The 16,611-nt window shown below is 59.6% G+C and overlaps 2 protein-coding genes and 1 long non-coding RNA gene across 3 annotated transcripts in view; 1 reads left to right on the top strand and 2 right to left on the bottom strand.

Moving 5' to 3' along the window:
• LRRC47 (leucine rich repeat containing 47) overlaps positions 1 to 734 on the bottom strand; it is a 10,171-nt gene extending 9,437 nt beyond the window's left edge. The window contains exons 1-2 of the mRNA XM_077763990.1: positions 655 to 734; positions 109 to 217 (exon numbers count right to left, since the gene is read on the bottom strand). Of these exons, the coding sequence (XP_077620116.1) occupies positions 109 to 217; positions 655 to 734 (189 nt within the window). The remainder of the gene's footprint in view (positions 1 to 108; positions 218 to 654) is intronic.
• A 1,031-nt stretch (positions 735 to 1,765) lies between these two features.
• LOC144231424 (uncharacterized) lies at positions 1,766 to 4,592 on the top strand. Its single transcript, XR_013335083.1, has 2 exons — positions 1,766 to 2,977; positions 3,814 to 4,592. It is a non-coding gene; the product is annotated as an uncharacterized LOC144231424 (long non-coding RNA).
• The window catches only part of CEP104 (centrosomal protein 104), a 27,203-nt gene continuing 15,180 nt past the window's right edge, over positions 4,589 to 16,611 (bottom strand). The window contains 9 exon segments of the mRNA XM_077763887.1: positions 4,589 to 6,977; positions 7,855 to 7,945; positions 9,894 to 9,961; positions 10,117 to 10,255; positions 11,911 to 12,019; positions 12,513 to 12,579; positions 12,972 to 13,005; positions 13,497 to 13,613; positions 13,994 to 14,200. Coding sequence (XP_077620013.1) covers positions 6,865 to 6,977; positions 7,855 to 7,945; positions 9,894 to 9,961; positions 10,117 to 10,255; positions 11,911 to 12,019; positions 12,513 to 12,579; positions 12,972 to 13,005; positions 13,497 to 13,613; positions 13,994 to 14,200 — 945 coding nt within the window. The 3' untranslated portion in view covers positions 4,589 to 6,864.

Raw genomic sequence — 16,611 nt, 5'->3', positions numbered from 1 at the left:
TCGCTCCCCCCCCCCCGCCCCGGGTCTGGCGCGGCGCCCTGAGCGCCCTGAGCGCCCCCGCCTCCACCCCGGGGCCCGCCCCGCGCAGCCCTGGATCCGCCCTCGCACAGGGGTCTGGAATCGAATCTCCTGGTTTGCGCCCGCACCCCGGGCTGCTGCGTCGTCCACGGATGAGCGGCTCTCGCATCGGAAGCGGGAGATGACCAGTGACCGAGACCTGACCCCCGGTTAGGGAGAGACCCTGGCCTAATTAACGGCCTGGGCTGCGGTCGGCCCGGGATTGCCCCCACTTCCCAGGTGCTGAGTGGGTGGGCAGGGCTGAGAAGGTGCCTGGGATGGGTCAGTTTCCCGGCCAGGCACCACGCCAGCAGGGGCGTTGGAGGAAGGGGAGGGGGTGCCCAGGGCCGCTGCCCCCCTGCTCCGCGCCTGTTTTCTTGACCGCCCCACCCCAGTGGGCTTTTCCGTTGCTTCATTTTGTTTTGCAATTTCTGAACTTTGTATTGGAGTGTGATCTACACCCAGAAAAGTGTGCGCACAGCGTAAGTGGACTTTGCCCCAGTTGAGCACATCCGTGTAGCCGTCATGCGTCATGCGCAAGAAACAGGTATTACCAGTCTCCTCAGAGCCCCCGGAGCCCCCAGAGGCGCCGCCAACACCTCGAAGTTTTGCGGGTGCTGCACTTCCTCTGTGATGTGCGGGGTGTTCCCCGGTGCCTGGCTGCTCTCCTTCCACATGGTGCCTGTGGGGTTCATCCCCCAGACAAGCAGCGGTGGACCGGCTGGTGTCCAGCATTGTAAGCAAATTGTGAATACACAGTATTTTTCCCCAGCGGGGTCCTCGGGCTGCTGGGAGCCGCCCCGGCCTCGCCGAGCACCACCCAGAGAGAAGACGGACTTTTGTCTTGGTTGTTGTTGTGACCGACCCCATGTGTGAAGGACGGGCTCCAGTGGAAGCAGAGCTTTGAGCTCGCGTCTGGGCCTCTTTCCTGAGCTGCCTGCAGCGGCTGCAGCCCGCACCCCCAAATGCTAGCGAGCTTCTGGCTTCCCCAGACAGTTTTTGGACAATCGCACACACGGACACAGCCTCGTCGGTAGCTTTTAGTTCCTGGAATCTATGCGTCTCCTTGCTTGTCTGTTGGCTCTGGAGCAGATCGCCGGGGATGGATCCTACAGCTGCTCTCCTGGCGGCCTGTGAGGACATTAACAGTTTCATAGTGGCCGACGCTGGGAACAGCCCCAGTGCCCATCAACAGCAGAGTGGATCAGCACAGGCGGACGCATCTCCTGAAGTGGATGGCACGTTGGGAGCGAGTGCCCGGCCGCACACAACAGCGTGGTGACTATCAAGATCGCTGTTAGGGGAACAAGGCAAAGCGCAGAAGATGTCCCCTGTGGTTCCCTTTGCAAGGCTTACACACATGTCAAGCTCAAGATTGTATTATTGAGGGGTATGCTCATGTGTGGCAAGTCTACGTAGGCCGCCAGATGTTGAGACTTGTTCCTGGGAAGCGAGGCCGAGTTTAGTCCCCTGAACGGTGCACACAGGCCTCCAGCAGAGTTTGCAGGTGGTTCGCGAGTGATTTGTTTTTCTGGAGCCCTGCTAATTCCTCCAAGCCAACTTTGTGACACTGTGTGTGCCGGCTTTTTTTTTTTTAAATTTTTTTTTTAATGTTTTATTTATTTCTAGGAGAGAGAGAGACAGCGTGAGCAGGGGAGGGTCAGAGAGAGAGGGAGTCACAGACTGAAACAGGCTCCAGGCTCTGAGCTGGCAGTCAGCACAGAGCCCGACGCGGGGCCCGAACCCACGCACCGCGAGATCATGACCTAAGTGAAAGTCGGACGCTTGTGTGGGCCGGCTTTTAAAGAGGGAAGGGGCGGGGCGCCTGGGTGGCTCAGTCGGTTCAGCGTCTGACTTTGGCTTAGGTCATGACCTCGCAATCTGGTCCGTGAGTTCAAGCCCTGGGCTGACAGCTCAGAGCCTGCTGCTATTTTGCCATCACAAATCTTTGTTAAACTTTTTCCGAATACCCTCCAGGTTGCGAGGGCCTTTTTGAAACAAGTTGCAGACATTAGGTGTGTGGCATAGAGTAATGGCCCCTACGCAGTCCCCATCCTCACCCCGGAAGTGGGAACGTGTTAGGTTTTACCGCACAGGGGAAGCCAGGCTGCAAATGGCAGGAAGATGGATAATCGGTGACCTTGAGTTGGGAGAGCGGCTCATGGGCCCAGTGTGATCACAGGGTCCTTAAAGTAGAAGCGGAAGGCAGAGATGGAGAACCAGAGAGGTGGCAGAGAAGGCTGGGGGAGCTGCTGGCCTTGAACGTGGGGGCGGGGCCCTGAGTTCGGGGAAAGGGGTGGCTCTGGAGGCCGGGAAGGGCGAGGAAGGGATTCTGCCCTGGGCCCCCACCGAAGAGTGCACCCGGCTGAGCCTCCGTCCTAGTCCCCTGAGACCCTGGCAGACTTGCGAGCTACGAGGGGGTGGGCGTGCGCTGGTGATCCGTGGTCACAGCAGCAGCAGAGCTCTTGGGATTCCTTGAGTTACTTACCCCTTTTCACTCACATGGAAGCCTGGCTAGAGGCTTGCTTGTCCCTTTCCTAACGGTACGTAGGGATTCTGGGCCTTTTGGGCACTAATCTTTTGTGGTTGCTTGTGTTCCCATCTCTGTAAGGTGTCTCCAATGACGGGTTGCTCCGTTGTCGTGTTTTGTCTTGTCTCACGAATCTCTACCTCGTTCAGGGACAGGAAATACAAAACATCAGCTCCAGGTAGATTACAGATGTCAGTGTGAAAAAGCAAACTTTTAAAACTGAATAGGAAGAAGGTGCGTGATTATTTTTCTGCTCCTGGCCCTGTTCCGTCCCAGCCCCGTCCAGGCTGAGGCTTCCAGCCAGGTCCAGACACCCGCAGGCTCGCCCTCTGGCCTCCCCCAACTACCAGGGACACCGCCCCCCCGCTCCAGTCCGGGACCCGGAATTCGGTAAATAGTGTTCCCAAGGTGCTGCCTACCCCAGGGGGAGGGAGCTCTCCATCCAGACCCCTGGCAGTGCTTCCCACAATGCCCCCCACCTTCGGGCAGAACACTGCACCCGTCCCTTTCCGGGTCTGGTCCCAGGACACCGAGGGACAGGACCTCTCCTGGGGGGTCCTCAACCTGCGGGACCAGGGGGCTTTGCTTAGGGATGAGCTCCTCCTCCTGCACACAAGGAAATCTACCCATCTCCCTGCCCCTCTCCTGGAATCCCAGCACCGTGACTCAGGAGGGCAGGTCTGGGGTCTGGGAAGCTCGGTGGGGTTCTGAGGCCTTCCGGGCAGGTGGTGGTCCATGCCTCAGTCTCCCTGTTCCCCAGCCCCTTGCTGGTACAGCCTGATGAGAGATGAAGGGGTGGGGGGCACCCCTCAGCCTAGGGGTGTGTCCCTCCGGGGTGGGTCCCTCCCCGAACTTGCAGACTCCTTCCCTATTCGGCTCTACTCCACAAAGGGGAAACTGAGGCAGGGATGAGCTGTTGTCCACAGGCCTCCCTGGGCTGTCCCACCAGGACCCAGGTTCACATCTGGGCCCACTGCCTTCCAGGAAGCTGGGGTCCCTGCCTACCACTGGCAATAACCTTGCCTGCGTTGTGTGGTCCTTGAAAGGTTCTGGAAGACCCCAAGGGGACGCGCTCTGCCGGAGCAGCAGAGAGGGGCGCCCCCGTCGCTGACCACTCTCTCCGGTGGCCAGCATCTCAGAGCCAGGGGGCTCAGCCTGTGGGCGGGGACTTCCCGGATGAGGTGGGTGGAGCACCGAGGGGTCTTTTCCTTCTTGCACATCTGCAGGTGTGACCGCGGCGCACGCCCCCGCTTGTCCTTGGCTTCTTTGGAGACCGCTCTTTCATCCTGCACTCGTGCAGTGCACACGCCGGGCCCCTGTACCTCAGCACTTCAGAGTGGAAGCAATTACACCGTTACCAAAACTAATGGAAGCTTAAAGTCACTCCTCAAACGGACAGAGAAAAAACTGCCGTTTTACTAATTTGAAAGCAAAATAGCCTCGTTGGCTGGTAAAAGGTCTCCATCAAAAGGGAAGAGCCCGGGGCGCCTGGGTGGCTCAGTCAGTTAAGTGGTCCGACTTCAGCTCAGGTCATGATCTCATGATTCATGGGCTCGAGCCCCGCGTCGGGCTCTGTGCTGACAGCTCAGAGCCTGGAGCCTATTTCAGATTCTGTGTCTCCCTCTCTCTCTGACCCTCCCCTGCTCACGCTGTCTCTCTCTCTCTCTCTCTCTCAGAAATAAAACATTAAATTTTTTTTTAAAAAAGGAAGAGCCTGCATGGAGACTGTAAAGCGCAGCCCGGCAGTGGGCACAATCACACCACGTGTGACTTTATCCCACTCAGGATAAAGCCGGTCAACGATTTCCTCCAATTTACATGTCACTTAAAATTCTTTAGCTTCTTCATCCGGGAAACTCCTTTGGACACATCATATGTGGGGCCGGGCTCTGTCCTGGGGGGTGGAGCCCCCTCAACCCGACCCGGCCACACCCTGTGTTGGCCGATGGTGGCAGATAGTTCACCTTTTAATTGTAATCTTGAAATAAAAGTGACAGGACATTTAGTGATCTTTTTATTATGTTAATATGCTCAGAGTGAATTGACCCCTAGGCCCTGAAATAACAAGAAAAATATATTGGTTAGATACAATTCTGGTATCTGAAATAAAGACAAATAGAAAACTACATTAAAACATTAAAAAGTTGCAAATTTTCATTAAAGGTATTTACATGTGTATTCTGACGCCAAATTTATAGACACATTTCTTTTAAATTAGATAAAGTATTTTGAAATATGAAAATAAGAGAAATAAATAGTTAAATATCCACAACATATTCATGAGTGAAAATTCAATTATTAATTCTTGTTCCAAATTTACAGATTTATTTATAAATGGCCAAGGGATCCTATAGTTCTTTCAGAATTGCTTGTCCTGTATCTTCGGTTCCTCAAGAGCATATGACTCTGTAAAGCTGCTCACGGCCGCCACTCCCCGCCAGGCATCACTTCGACAGAAACGCACGGTCCTTCTGTAACCAGGAGACTAACCAGTCTTAAATGCACCTGATTTTCTCACACACTAAAGTGAAATATTTTTACAAATCTTTTTACAGTTACAATATATGGAAAATATTACAGATACATTTCTTGAAAGTGTTGATTAGAGGGAAGACAAGGACTCCTTGATTAGCGTTTCTCATCACGGCCCGGGTGACGGGTGGTCACCTGTGCGAGGGACCAGGTCGTGACCGCGGTCTGTGAAGCCAGGAGGGGTCACGTTACAATTCCCTCGGCGTCTGCGCTCTGCTCCGCCTAGTGAAGGTTTATGTCATTTCTCCCCATCACTTTTTATTTTTTTAATTGAGTTATTTTTTGTAAAGGTAATTCTTAGTCTCATTCTTGCTGTATTTTGAGTCAACCATACGAGAAAGAATTAGTTTACCCAGAATGGAGAGTGGTTAGTGCAAATTCCTGGTCACTGACGTACTCAGGGGGCGCTGTTCAAACAGCGATTAGGGGTTTTCTGAAACCTATGTGTTTCACGTGGCGGGGAATTAACATATGTGTCTGCTAATTACGTGGTAGCAACGCCACGCATTTCTCAGTGGCTCCTGAAGGCCTGCGTGTCTACCACTCGGGAGGTCAGGGTCTCCCTGGGTCTCTGGGGGGTCCGGCGGCAGGAACGCAGGCCCGCACAGGGGCACGGGGGCCGCAGCAGATTCCAGACACGGCCTGGCTGCGCCCCGTGGCCGCCTGGACATGAGCACGGGAGCCGGTTCACGGGACGGGCGGGCTGGTCAGCAGCTGGTCAGGAGACCGGATTTGGGGGGCTGGTCTCTTCATTTTAAGTGACGTTGGGGTTTTAAGCGTCATGGGACGTCTTTGAGAAAAATGAACCTCAGGCTCCCCTCCACCCCGCAGACCCGTGAGGGGCAGGACAGCACAAAGCAGCCGCCCGGGCCTGCTGGTCGGCGCCGAAGGTCAAGCGCGTCCAGCAGGGCCGCTTCCCACCAGAGCCAAGGGCACCGCCATGTGTGCTCAAGGCTTTAGGACACGGCCGTTGTGAGCGACGCGGGGTCAGGTGGGCGCAGGACAACCGGTGGAGAGTCAGGCCCTAACTGTTCTAGAACCGCGGGTGGAAGGAGCGGGAAGCACCGGGAGGAGAGCCACGCGGGGGTGGCCGCTGGGCTCCCTGGGGCGGGCGGGGCCCAGCACGGGCACTAGCGGGGCAAGGGCCACGGGGGACCCACGCTCGGCGACTGCAGGCCCATCTTTCCTTCTCACGACAGCAGGAGGGGAGGGCTCTGCACACAGGGGAGGCACCCGGGGGGGCGGCCGCAGGCCGGATGGCGCCTGGGGGGGGCTGGCGCCCGAGAGCCACGCCCGCCCGCCGTCTCTCCCTGCTCGGTCCCGCTGTCCGGCGCGTCACGTGTGAGAGGCCCACAGGCACGAGGTCTGCAGGGAAGCCTTTACGGGCGACTCCAAGCACCGAGGGGGGCGCTCTGCTCGCGCGACAGCGGACCGGGCTCGCCGACCGGGACCAGGGGCTCAGTTCCCTTCGAACAGACGGCTGCTCTCCTGGGGACGCCGGCCTGGGAGGCCCAGAGCCCGGCTGCTTCAAGCTGCAGGGACTTTGGTCTGGACTCGGGACGCAGGTCGAGCGTCGGCCCCGCACAGGGCGTGACAGGTGACGGCGGCAGGGCGTGGAGCTGAGGGACAGCTGGGGCGGGGCACAGGGTCGCCACGTCCAAAGACGGGTCTTAGGAGAAACGGTTCACAATCAGGAAACTTGCTCAGTCCCTCGTGGGGACACAGGAGACAGAGCGTGGGTCACGTCACCGCTTTGCGTACGTCCTGCCAGAGCTTTTGTTCAGTCCCTTTGGAGTAGGGATCTTGCTTCCGACCTTCGATACAGAGGTCCCTGATTTGGTCACGGCTGGGCTTTTACCTGCTGGACACAGAGACACGTAAGACACAGGCACCGGGTCGGCAGGGGGCTAACACGTGAACAGAGCACAAAAGCACGGTGACGGCGGGGCGGCCGGGGTGGTGTGGCCCTGGGGAGGAGCAGCACGGCGGCCACTCAGTCCGCATGCGGCCAGGCCGAGCAGGGCACGTGTGTCCTCAACGGGCTCAGAGGAGAAACCTGGCCCGAGGGTCGGAAGGGAGAGAACTGAGCCATTCACCCAGGCCTGGTTCAGCCTCAGCTCAGAAATGAAGAAAACGAGCAGCCCTGTGACTGGAGCTTCTTTTCCGGGCTGAGTCGCCCTGGGCAGCCCCCCCATCCCCTCGACCCCAGCGCCCACATCTCCTCAGTGAGGAAAGAGGCTGCAGGGAGGGGGCGCCGTAAGCCACGCTCAGCCCTCGGCCGGGCACCTGACGGAGCCACGTCTGTCACGCTCGTGTCTACCGCTCTCTCGCGGACCACACGCCCCGGAAGTAAAAATGTCCGTCCAACAGATTTTTGTCAGCAATAGTTTTCTAATGAAAAATATCGTGTTTTCTTGTAGGCATTCTAAACCCAGCATAAAATAGCTAAAGTTATAATCCATCCAGCAGCAGTGGCATCATCTGTGAGCCTACTACCCAGCTCCCTGGCTTGTGGGAGAAGCAGGGCGTGACCCCGAGGGCGCCCGGGAGCCGGGTCTGTGGACTCGACGCGGCCGTCAGGCAAGAGTGCGGCGCTGACGAGGGCGAGTCTGCTCACACACCAGCCCGCTCGCCAGGAGCCAGAGGCCGCGCACGAAGGCTGGAGGGAGGCGCCTCTGAGGGAGAGGCGCGGGGACCCCGCCACGCGGCACCCACGAGCGGGCCCCAGACCTCACCCGGCAGCACAGCTGGCGCCTTGTGCAGCACGTGCGTCTTGCGCAGGTTCATTGTGCAGCCGGCGGGGCCCATGAGGTGAGCCTTCCACGCCTGAAACCAGAGAGGACGTGCACGCTGGTCAGCCAGGCGGCCGAGGGGGGGCGGCGAGACGAGCCCGTTAGAGCTGAAACCAGCGGCGGCCGCAGCCCCCGGCATGTGGCACACAGAGCCCTGGGTTCTCGTCCCCTCCGAGCGCAGCGGCCAGGACGGCTGTCACGTAAGCGCGTGTGGATTCGGGGAGCGCAGGGGCGCGGCCGGCGGCGGCCCCTGGCTGCCCGGTCCTGGAGCGACGAGAGAGCTCTGCCAGAGCCGGTGAGCGCAGAAGACCCGCCCCAGCCGCGCCCACAGGTGAGAGCGCGGCCCTGCAGCCTGCGGATCCCGGGGCAGAGGGCCCGTTCCGTTGTGCCCACAGCCCCTGCCCCACAGCAACAGAGAGAACGAAAGGATGCTGAAGCCGCCACGTGTGGTGACTCGCTGCACGGCACGGACGACTGAGAGGCAGAGGCGTAGAAGAGGCCCGGTGACGGCTCGGAGCTGAGAGCCGTCGGGCGCCGGGGCGACAGGGCTGAGGTCTGCACCGCGCGGGGCAGGAAGTGATAGCGGCCACATGGGGGACCGGGTGTCTGGTGACAGCGTTAGGGTCACGGTAGTAATCAGAACACGAACACAAAGCCTCCTGAGTTACACACGGAAACGGAGAGAATGCGTGCGCCCGGCGGGGGGCTACTCACACGACCGTTAGAGCAGAGCCGGGTTGGGAAGGAGTGGGGAGCAGTGCGCCCCTGTCCACAGACGGCCCTGGGACGCGCGCGGTCACCAAGGGCGCACCGCCCTCTAAGGAGCAACCGCGGGGAGATCTAAGGTTTAAGACTCCAGAGCCAACCTGCAATCACAGGAACCGGCGAGAACGACCTCTAACGGCGCCGGGAGGGACGCAATCAGCAAATACAGCTTACGGGGAACCGGCCGGGCAGCGGCTTCTCCCCAAACTCTGAGCACACGAAGGAGGCTGCTTAGAAACACGTCTGGGAGTCTCCGTGTGGGGCCTCACGTGGGGCCCGGACGCTCTGACGTGGCCGCAGCACAGCCCCCGCGGGGAGGCTGAGGAAGCCTCTTGAGAGCACTGTTTGCGGAGCTCTGTGCCAGGGCACTTACAGAGGGAGAGACAGGCTGTCTGGCTGCGCCTCAGCGTAGCCTGGGAGGGAGCCGCGGCTGGGTGCAGATGGAGTAGGGGTGCGGGTGGGCGACGGGGTGGCAGGGGTACCCCCAGGCCCCTCCTCTTGGCTGCGGACTGTGTCAGGTGCCCGACATTTTCTGCGAGAGGGAGGATGCGCCTCGGACAAGTGGGTGGGTGCGGGGCTGTATGGTGTGGGCTCTCGGCAGTCGAGGGTGAGCGTAGAGCACAGCGGGGTCTGAGCCGCCTCGTGGGCACATCCCAGACAGCTGGGGCAGCGAGAGCCCGCGGCGGGCACGTGGTGGACCGCAGGTGCAGCGGCCGAGCGGGCTGGAGAAGTGGCGGAGCCAGAGGCAGGTCCCCAAAACTGCCCTGCCCGGCACGTGGAGCGCATCGCCACTGTCATGTCAGCTGAGCCACTGACACGAGCCTCAGACCCGCTCTGGTCAGGGCAGCGGGGCCCGGGGTGGCGGGGTGCACTGTCACTGACACGGGGAAGGGAGCAGAGCTTGCAGTCGCCGGCGAGGTAGAATTTCCAAACTGCGTGGGGCTGTGGACTGCAGTAAGGAGAAGGGACCCGCGTGTCTGGACGCCATTCGGGGCCCCCGCACGCTGAGGGGCGCGGCGCCTGGACAGAGACGAGAGCCCCTCGGGCTCCCCCACCCAGAGCCGAGGTCCCACAGAGGCTGCGGCGCCAGAGAAGGAAGAAAGGACAGGAGCAGGCAGGTACCGGTAACTGTCAGCGGACCTCAGACAGACGCGGTGCTCCCCGAACGCCCGCGGCCCCGCCCCGCCCTCCTCGTCGCCCCGCTGGCCGCCCCTCACCTCCTCTCCGGGTGAGAAGTTCTCATGGCACAGAGGACACCGGTTGGCCAGCTTCTCCGGTTTGGCGGCTGAAACGGTATCAACAAAACAAGGCTCAGCGCCTCCTGAGAGACCCGTATGAGGAGCCGCAGACTCGTGACCGGACCCCCTCCCACGGGGCCTCCCCAGGCCGGGCACGAGGGGCACAGAGGGCTCCGAGGGGCCGGGGCCGAGCGGCACGCACGATTACAGTCCTTTGTTTTTATGTGTCTGGGCAGCTCTTCCTTTAAGACGGCCTCGCTGCAGCGGTAGCACTTGCGGAACCCGCCCTTCTTGTCGCACTCGGTCAGCAAGTGCTCCGTCAGGCTGGAGATCTCGACCACCTGCGGGAGGAAACGCGGGAGCAAGCAGGCTGCTGAGGCCTGGGGTCTCCCTCGGTCCTGACCCCCCGGCCCCACGGGGCTCCCTCGGGCATCTCCAGACCGCTGAAGACCCGTGTCCCCCGCGTCCTCCTCCTGGAGGCGCCGTGGTAGCACACAGAGGCCACGGCCGAGGGCGTGGATGCAGGGGCGATGGCTAAGCGCGGCGGGACGGCCACAAAGCTGCAGAACAGCTTAGCTGTGCGGCCTCTGGGTCCAAATCCCGGCTCCCTGACACTCCTAAGTGTGCAGAGATGGGGTCACTCTCGCCAGCCTGGCGTGTTCGGCAGGAGTGACCACACACCTGCTGGAGAATGCAGCCACCAATGTGGGGGTGGGGTGGGGGAGGGGTCTGCCCTGCCAGGCTGAGGGGGCTGGGCTCTGCCTACTCGGGGGCTTCTGTGTAGCCTGCATGAGCCCCAAGGTAGAGGCCAGAAGTCCGTTCTCGTGTACGAAGAGGAAGGCTTTCCCGCACCAGAGAAGGAGTTCGAATCGGGGGGCAGGAGGTTCTTGAACAGGACACGCAATGCGCAGGCCACAAGCGAGACCAACAGGTGGGCGACGCTGGGACCACAGACAGGCCAGACCCTGGGGCGCGGGCGGCTACGGGTCAGCTCAGCGGGACCCGCAGCGCAGCGAGGGGATGGGGCTGAGGCGCTAGGAGGAAGTTTACAAGAGGGCGCTCGAGTGGCTGACAGACGACGGCAGNGCCCCCCACGCCCCCCAGCCCCCTCCGGAGCACGGCCTGCGTCAGCCCCGCAGCCCAGCCACCCCGCCCTGGGGGTGCACCGGAAGACGGCTACGGGAATGTCTGTGGCAACATTATTCAAGGCAGCCTCAGAGCAGAGGCAAGATGGAGGCATGAACTGTGGACTGCTCAAACAGCACAGTATACAGCACGCGACACGAATTAGTTACGTTTTGTAGGATTCCACTGACATAAACCCCAAGCAAGACGCCCTAACTTGCAGTGTCAGAAATCAGGACAGTGGTGACTCGGGCCGGGTGCTGGGGACGCGGCTGTTACTCTGTGGGGACTCCGCGGGCTCTCTCACTCATGGCTTTATGGACAGGCGCGCATCCTGTTAGGTGCTTCACAGGTGCCGCGCTCCCTGCAGACGGAGGGGCTGCGGAGACCCTGCACTGACAGGGTCTGGCGGCACCGTTTTCCCACCGGCACTGGTTCACTTTGTGCACCCGTTTTGGGAATTCTTGGAACACGTGAAACTTTCATCGGGGTGGGCACGGCGCTGACCTGTGATCAGTGAGCAGGACTTAGCATGTTTAGTTTTATGCACTTCTGACGTACGCACGCTGTTTTCTAGCTGTGGCGCCATCACGCACTGAAGGGACCCTGGCTCATGTGACCTCTGTGCGCCCCGGGAAGCCACAAAAGTCATGTGACTCGCTTGCTCGCGGCATCCGTGTTCCCGGGGCGGCCTGGACAGGACCCTGTCACTGACGGGTGCCTGTGACACGGCTCAGCTAAGTCAGCAGGGAAGAGTAGGAAGGCGGGTAAGAGCCATTCAGCTACTTTTCCCACAACTTTTCCGCGGGGGCGCTAACCGTCGGGGGCTGAGTCGGGCTCCCGAGGGCGGGCGGGCAGCTGAGCGGCTGACCTGCCTGCAGCAGGCGCATCGGGTCAGCATGAGGCACTGCTTCCAGTAGTGCAGGTCGAGGCCCTCCTCCGTGAAGGACTCGCTCCGCTCCCCACAGAAGATGCATAAACTGAAACGAGACAGAGGCGGGAGGTGAGGCGCGGGGCCGAGACGTCCCGGCTGTCCCCCCAGGAGGCTCCGTCGGGGGAGGGCCGCCAGCGCCGCAGGGAGAGCGGGTGTTCGAGAGCAGTTCGCTTTGGGCCCCTGCCCACCCTCACCGGCTGGCACAGTCAGGCGGAAACGGTATCTGAGTCAGAAGAAAGGAGACAAAGACGTTTCACTGAAATTCCTAGCGCATCTGCTGTGGCGGCTGCGCACGGAGGCGCTTGGCACCTTTAATATCCCTTCTGACAACCCGGCGCCAGGCGGTGCTGGGGACGGCACAGGAAAGCGGCTCCTCCACACTTAACGCCCGTCAGTTTAAAGGGCAATTTTCCAACTGTTACGAATGACCGACGCGAGCCTAATCATTCTACAGGCTCACGGTGCACTGGGGTGAAAATGTCTACCGAGTCACGTTTTATGTGGCTGGTCCCTTCCCTCTGAGGATGACCCCAACTCACTTATCCAGGTAGTGAGCGGCAGGAATTTCCGGGGCAGGATGTGCCACTGCTTTCCCTTCTCGTGTGTCTGAAATGAAAAACAAAAAATGAAAAAAAGAAAAGGTTATTATGTATTTTAATGTCTATTTGTTTTTGACAGAGACAGACAGACATACGCAAGGCAGGGGCAGAGAGAGAGGGAGACACAGAATCCGAAGCAGCTCCAGGCTCTGAGCTGTCAGCACAGAGCCCGACGCGGGGCTCGAACTCACACACCGTGAGATCATGACCTGAGCCTAAGTTAGACGTTTAACTAACTGAGCCATCCAGGCCCCCTGAAAAGATTATTTTTTAAAATAACTTTTTGTAGAAATTATTTTCAAATTTTTAGTAACCAGTTTGGAATGAAATACACTTCGAAGCGCACGAGTTAACCAAGGCCGTACAACGTCACGCCCTCAGCACCGGCCGAGTACCTACCCTGACTGTCCTCCAGCGTGGGGCCCGCCGTCTCCTAGGACACAAGAGCAGAAAGGTCAGGGACAAACGGCTGCACACAGTCCGTCCAGGGTGTTTTGGCCCCAAAAGTAAATTCTTCTGTTTTCAGACTTTATTTATTTTTTTAACATTTATGTATTTTTGAGAGACAGAGCTTGAGCAGGGGAGGGGCAGAGAGAAGGAGACACGGGAATCACATCGCCATATGCAGCCTTAGTTTCCTCCTTTGCCCCTGAAGGAGCTGGGAGCTCCGGAGAGGAAATCTGTCCCAGTAGACGCTGCGAGCGGCACATGCCGCTGCCTGGGAGGCGAGGGGGGCCCCCGAGCCTGACACAGACCACCTAGCGGGAGATCCCTTTATTTACCCCCAGACTCGATTTCCAAGTACTCTTGGCAACAGACATCCGCCCGCCTGAGGCTGCGAACAGTAAGGGAGCTGGCCGTGCGCCTGCCCGCTGGGGCTGAGGGCGGGGGCCGGGGACGCACACGGGGGTCGGGCCTACTGACCTTGCTTGGCTGCGCTCCGGCCTGGATTTCGGTGAGCGCCGCCAACTGCCCTTGTAAAGCTTTAATTTCTTCTTTCTTTTGTTTCTCTGCTTCTTCTGTAGCAGCTTTTCTCTGTGCCTGACGTGAAAATTAGTTTTCTGTCAGAACAGCTTTTTAGGATAGTCTCAGAGACGGGGAGAGAACTACGGCACATGAATTACATCTCTTGTATGTTATAAGGGTCACTAACACTATAACGAGGGTTCATTCAAAGTAAATTCGCCAGATTAGCCCGAAAATGTTTACTGGTAGATAAAATCACCACCGTTCTCTGGGCTGTCATCACCTCGGTTTGCAGACGGGGAAACTGAGGGTCTCACAGGCAGATATTGCAGGAGCCTGGACCTGAACTCAGCGCGCCAGCTTCCTCTCTGTGAGGCTCCGCTGTCGCTTTATTCGGGGACCAAGTAGCTCCCTCAGCACAGAGTCAGGTCCCAGTTTCACACACGCTAACTTACCTTCACTTCGGCATCTGTAGGTCTGCCGTCTATTTTAGCAAATCCCTCAAAAATTGTTTTATAGAGAACGTTCTTGCGCGTGGTGGTGTCGTCTGGAGGGAGGTATTCTAGAACGAAAGCCCGGTGCTGTTTATACATGTCCAAAATTACTCTAACCGCTGTTTCTCGAACCTCATACACTCTGTGCTCCAGGGCACTCACTGAAAACTAAAAATAAAGTTGGGAGGGGTTCTTGTGGTTACTGATTCTTACAATAACAGAGCATTTTTCCACATAAAAGAAATATGGCACATTATAAAAATTTGAACGAGAGACCACCGCCCGCAGAACCCCATCATGACACAGTGCTCCCCACGTGTCCGGCACAGTTATGTGTACGTAACTTCGTGTTTTGCTTTTTCCCATTTAACCCGCTAACAGGCATTTTTTTATGTTACAACTCTCCATAAACTTCGTATTAAATATTACAAAATATTCCAACCACAGAGCAGAGGAAAGAAACGTGATACACTTCACGCATCTACCATCTAGTCACCAAAGCCGTGATTTTGTCGTGTCTGCGTCAGACCTTCGTCTTTCAGAAACAAGGCAGCGTGGTGACGGCGTGGGTCCCCTGTGGAAGCTTCCTCCCGCGCGTCCTCCCGCGCTCCTGGGAGGCATGGCTCCCCTGCGGCTCCTGCAGCCCACGTGCACTAGTCCACCAGCGCGTCTGTGCGCGCGCACCACGACGTGCTTAACGTTCTACGTAGCATCCCGCGCTCTTCCTTCTGAAGCTTTGTCTCTTCCGGCTCGACACTCCGCTGTCAGGGACACTCCTCTGCTTCGGCCGCGCCGCAGCCCTCCGTCCTGAGGACCCACGGCGACACGTTCACCCCACTACAGAACGGCATCGCCGAGACAGTGGACCAACGCCTCCCGGGGTGCTCTGGGCGCCGGACTGCTCACTTCCCACCCGTCAGCCTGGCCACAGGCTCTTCGGCTTTACCCCGAGCCCGGCCCCCGAGGCAGCTCGGCCCCAGGTCTCCTGGCCTTCCCCACCCTGACGGCCACGCTCCCTCCCCTGACAGCTCCTCAACCCCACCGGGGCTCCAGTCGGTCCCTGCACCCACTACCATCTCCCCGTCCCCTCCCTCCAGCCTTCCCCGCCCTGCGCGTCCAGGCTGGACAGTGCGGTCCATCGCCAGGTCACTTCCAGCACCACGCACACCCTCAGAGCCTGGGACCCCGTCTCCTTCTGCATAGTCGCGGGCCGCGGGGACTGTGCCTGCAGACTGAGGGGCATGCGGACTGGCCACCGCAGGTGTCAGGGGACCCCAGTGCACGGCACGCTGACCCGTGGCTTTCCAGTCACTTCACCTTCTCAGAGCTCAAGGGGGCATTTCATATTCCTTCTTGTCTCCTGAACCTCCGTTACCGCTCCAGCGGTGAGCAGACTTCCTCCGCGACGCAGATGCGTTCCCTGCGCCAGGCACAGCCAGCCCGCTGCGTCTGCGCCAGAGCCTGCTCGGGACTTTGCTCCTGCGGTAACCGACCCCTCCTTCCCACTTCTGTTCCTTTCTCTTTCTCCTTTTCCCTCCATCAGGATCACTTCTTCCAGCATCCCGATGGAGCTGGATGTGGCGATGTGCTCGACGGGCCAGCTTCCTTCCTCAGTGCACACAGCCATGGCACCTTCCCAGGCCCCGTGTGCGCGGGACGGGCCATCTCGGTCACGGGGAGTGTGGCAGGGGTGGCCTGGCCCGTAAGGAGCCCCTCACCACCCTCCAGTTGTTTCTTCATTCGGTGGCCTCCGAGGTCGTGTGTGAAAGCTGGGTGTCGTCCAGGAGGAAGCGGCGGCCCGGAAGGCCTGCACAGGCTGGAGCGCGGTCTCTCCCCCAGAACTAGAAGCGCACGGGAGAGCCGGGGCGTTTCCCCCTCACGCTGCTGAGATGTTGGCACCCGCTGCCGCCACACAGCTTCCAGAACTGATGCTGGCGTTGGCATCGTGAAGCGAGCCCAGCTCCGGGGTCTGTGCTGGGGAACGAGGAGCATGAACTGGGGGACGATAAACGTGGTGGTCCCCGTGGGCGCCGCTGGGCTGCTGCCGCCAGAGGTGGTGGAGGCAGCCGGGCACAGTGTCCGAGGGCAACCACCGACCGCCTCTGGCAGTTTTAGAAGAAGAGACAGGGGCTCAGGGGCGACTGCTGACGGCTGACAGGCTGCAGGGCAAGGTGGAGCTCCCGTGGGAGCCAGACACGCGGGGTCCACGGAAGAGGGAGACGGCACTGAAATCATAATGCAGATGCCCCTCCTGCGCGACAAGAGCAAGTATGGAGCGGCTGCCCGGGCTGCCCAGGCGCCGTTGTCTCCGCGTCTGGCCACCGTGCTGGCGGCGTGCACATGCTTCCGTGCAGCCCACGTGACGGCAGGGGGAGGGGCTCGGCTGGTTCTCTCCAGGGGCCGTCCAGGCGCACAGAATCCCTGCACTTCCGTAAGCCCAATGTTCTCGAGGACACGGCGTTCCCCTCTCTATGATCTGTGCACCGCTGGCCAAGATATGCACAGATCACTCACCAACTCGGGGAGCAGCGAACAGCGGGGAGACTTTCGGTGCGTGCATTTGTTAGATCAAGCAGTGA

This window comes from Crocuta crocuta, unplaced genomic scaffold (assembly GCF_008692635.1).
Source record: "Crocuta crocuta isolate KB4526 unplaced genomic scaffold, BGI_CrCroc_1.0 scaffold13, whole genome shotgun sequence".
NCBI classification, from domain to species: domain Eukaryota; kingdom Metazoa; phylum Chordata; class Mammalia; order Carnivora; family Hyaenidae; genus Crocuta; species Crocuta crocuta.
Note: the sequence above shows the minus strand (reverse complement) of the source record. Positions and strands in the feature narration are given on the sequence as shown.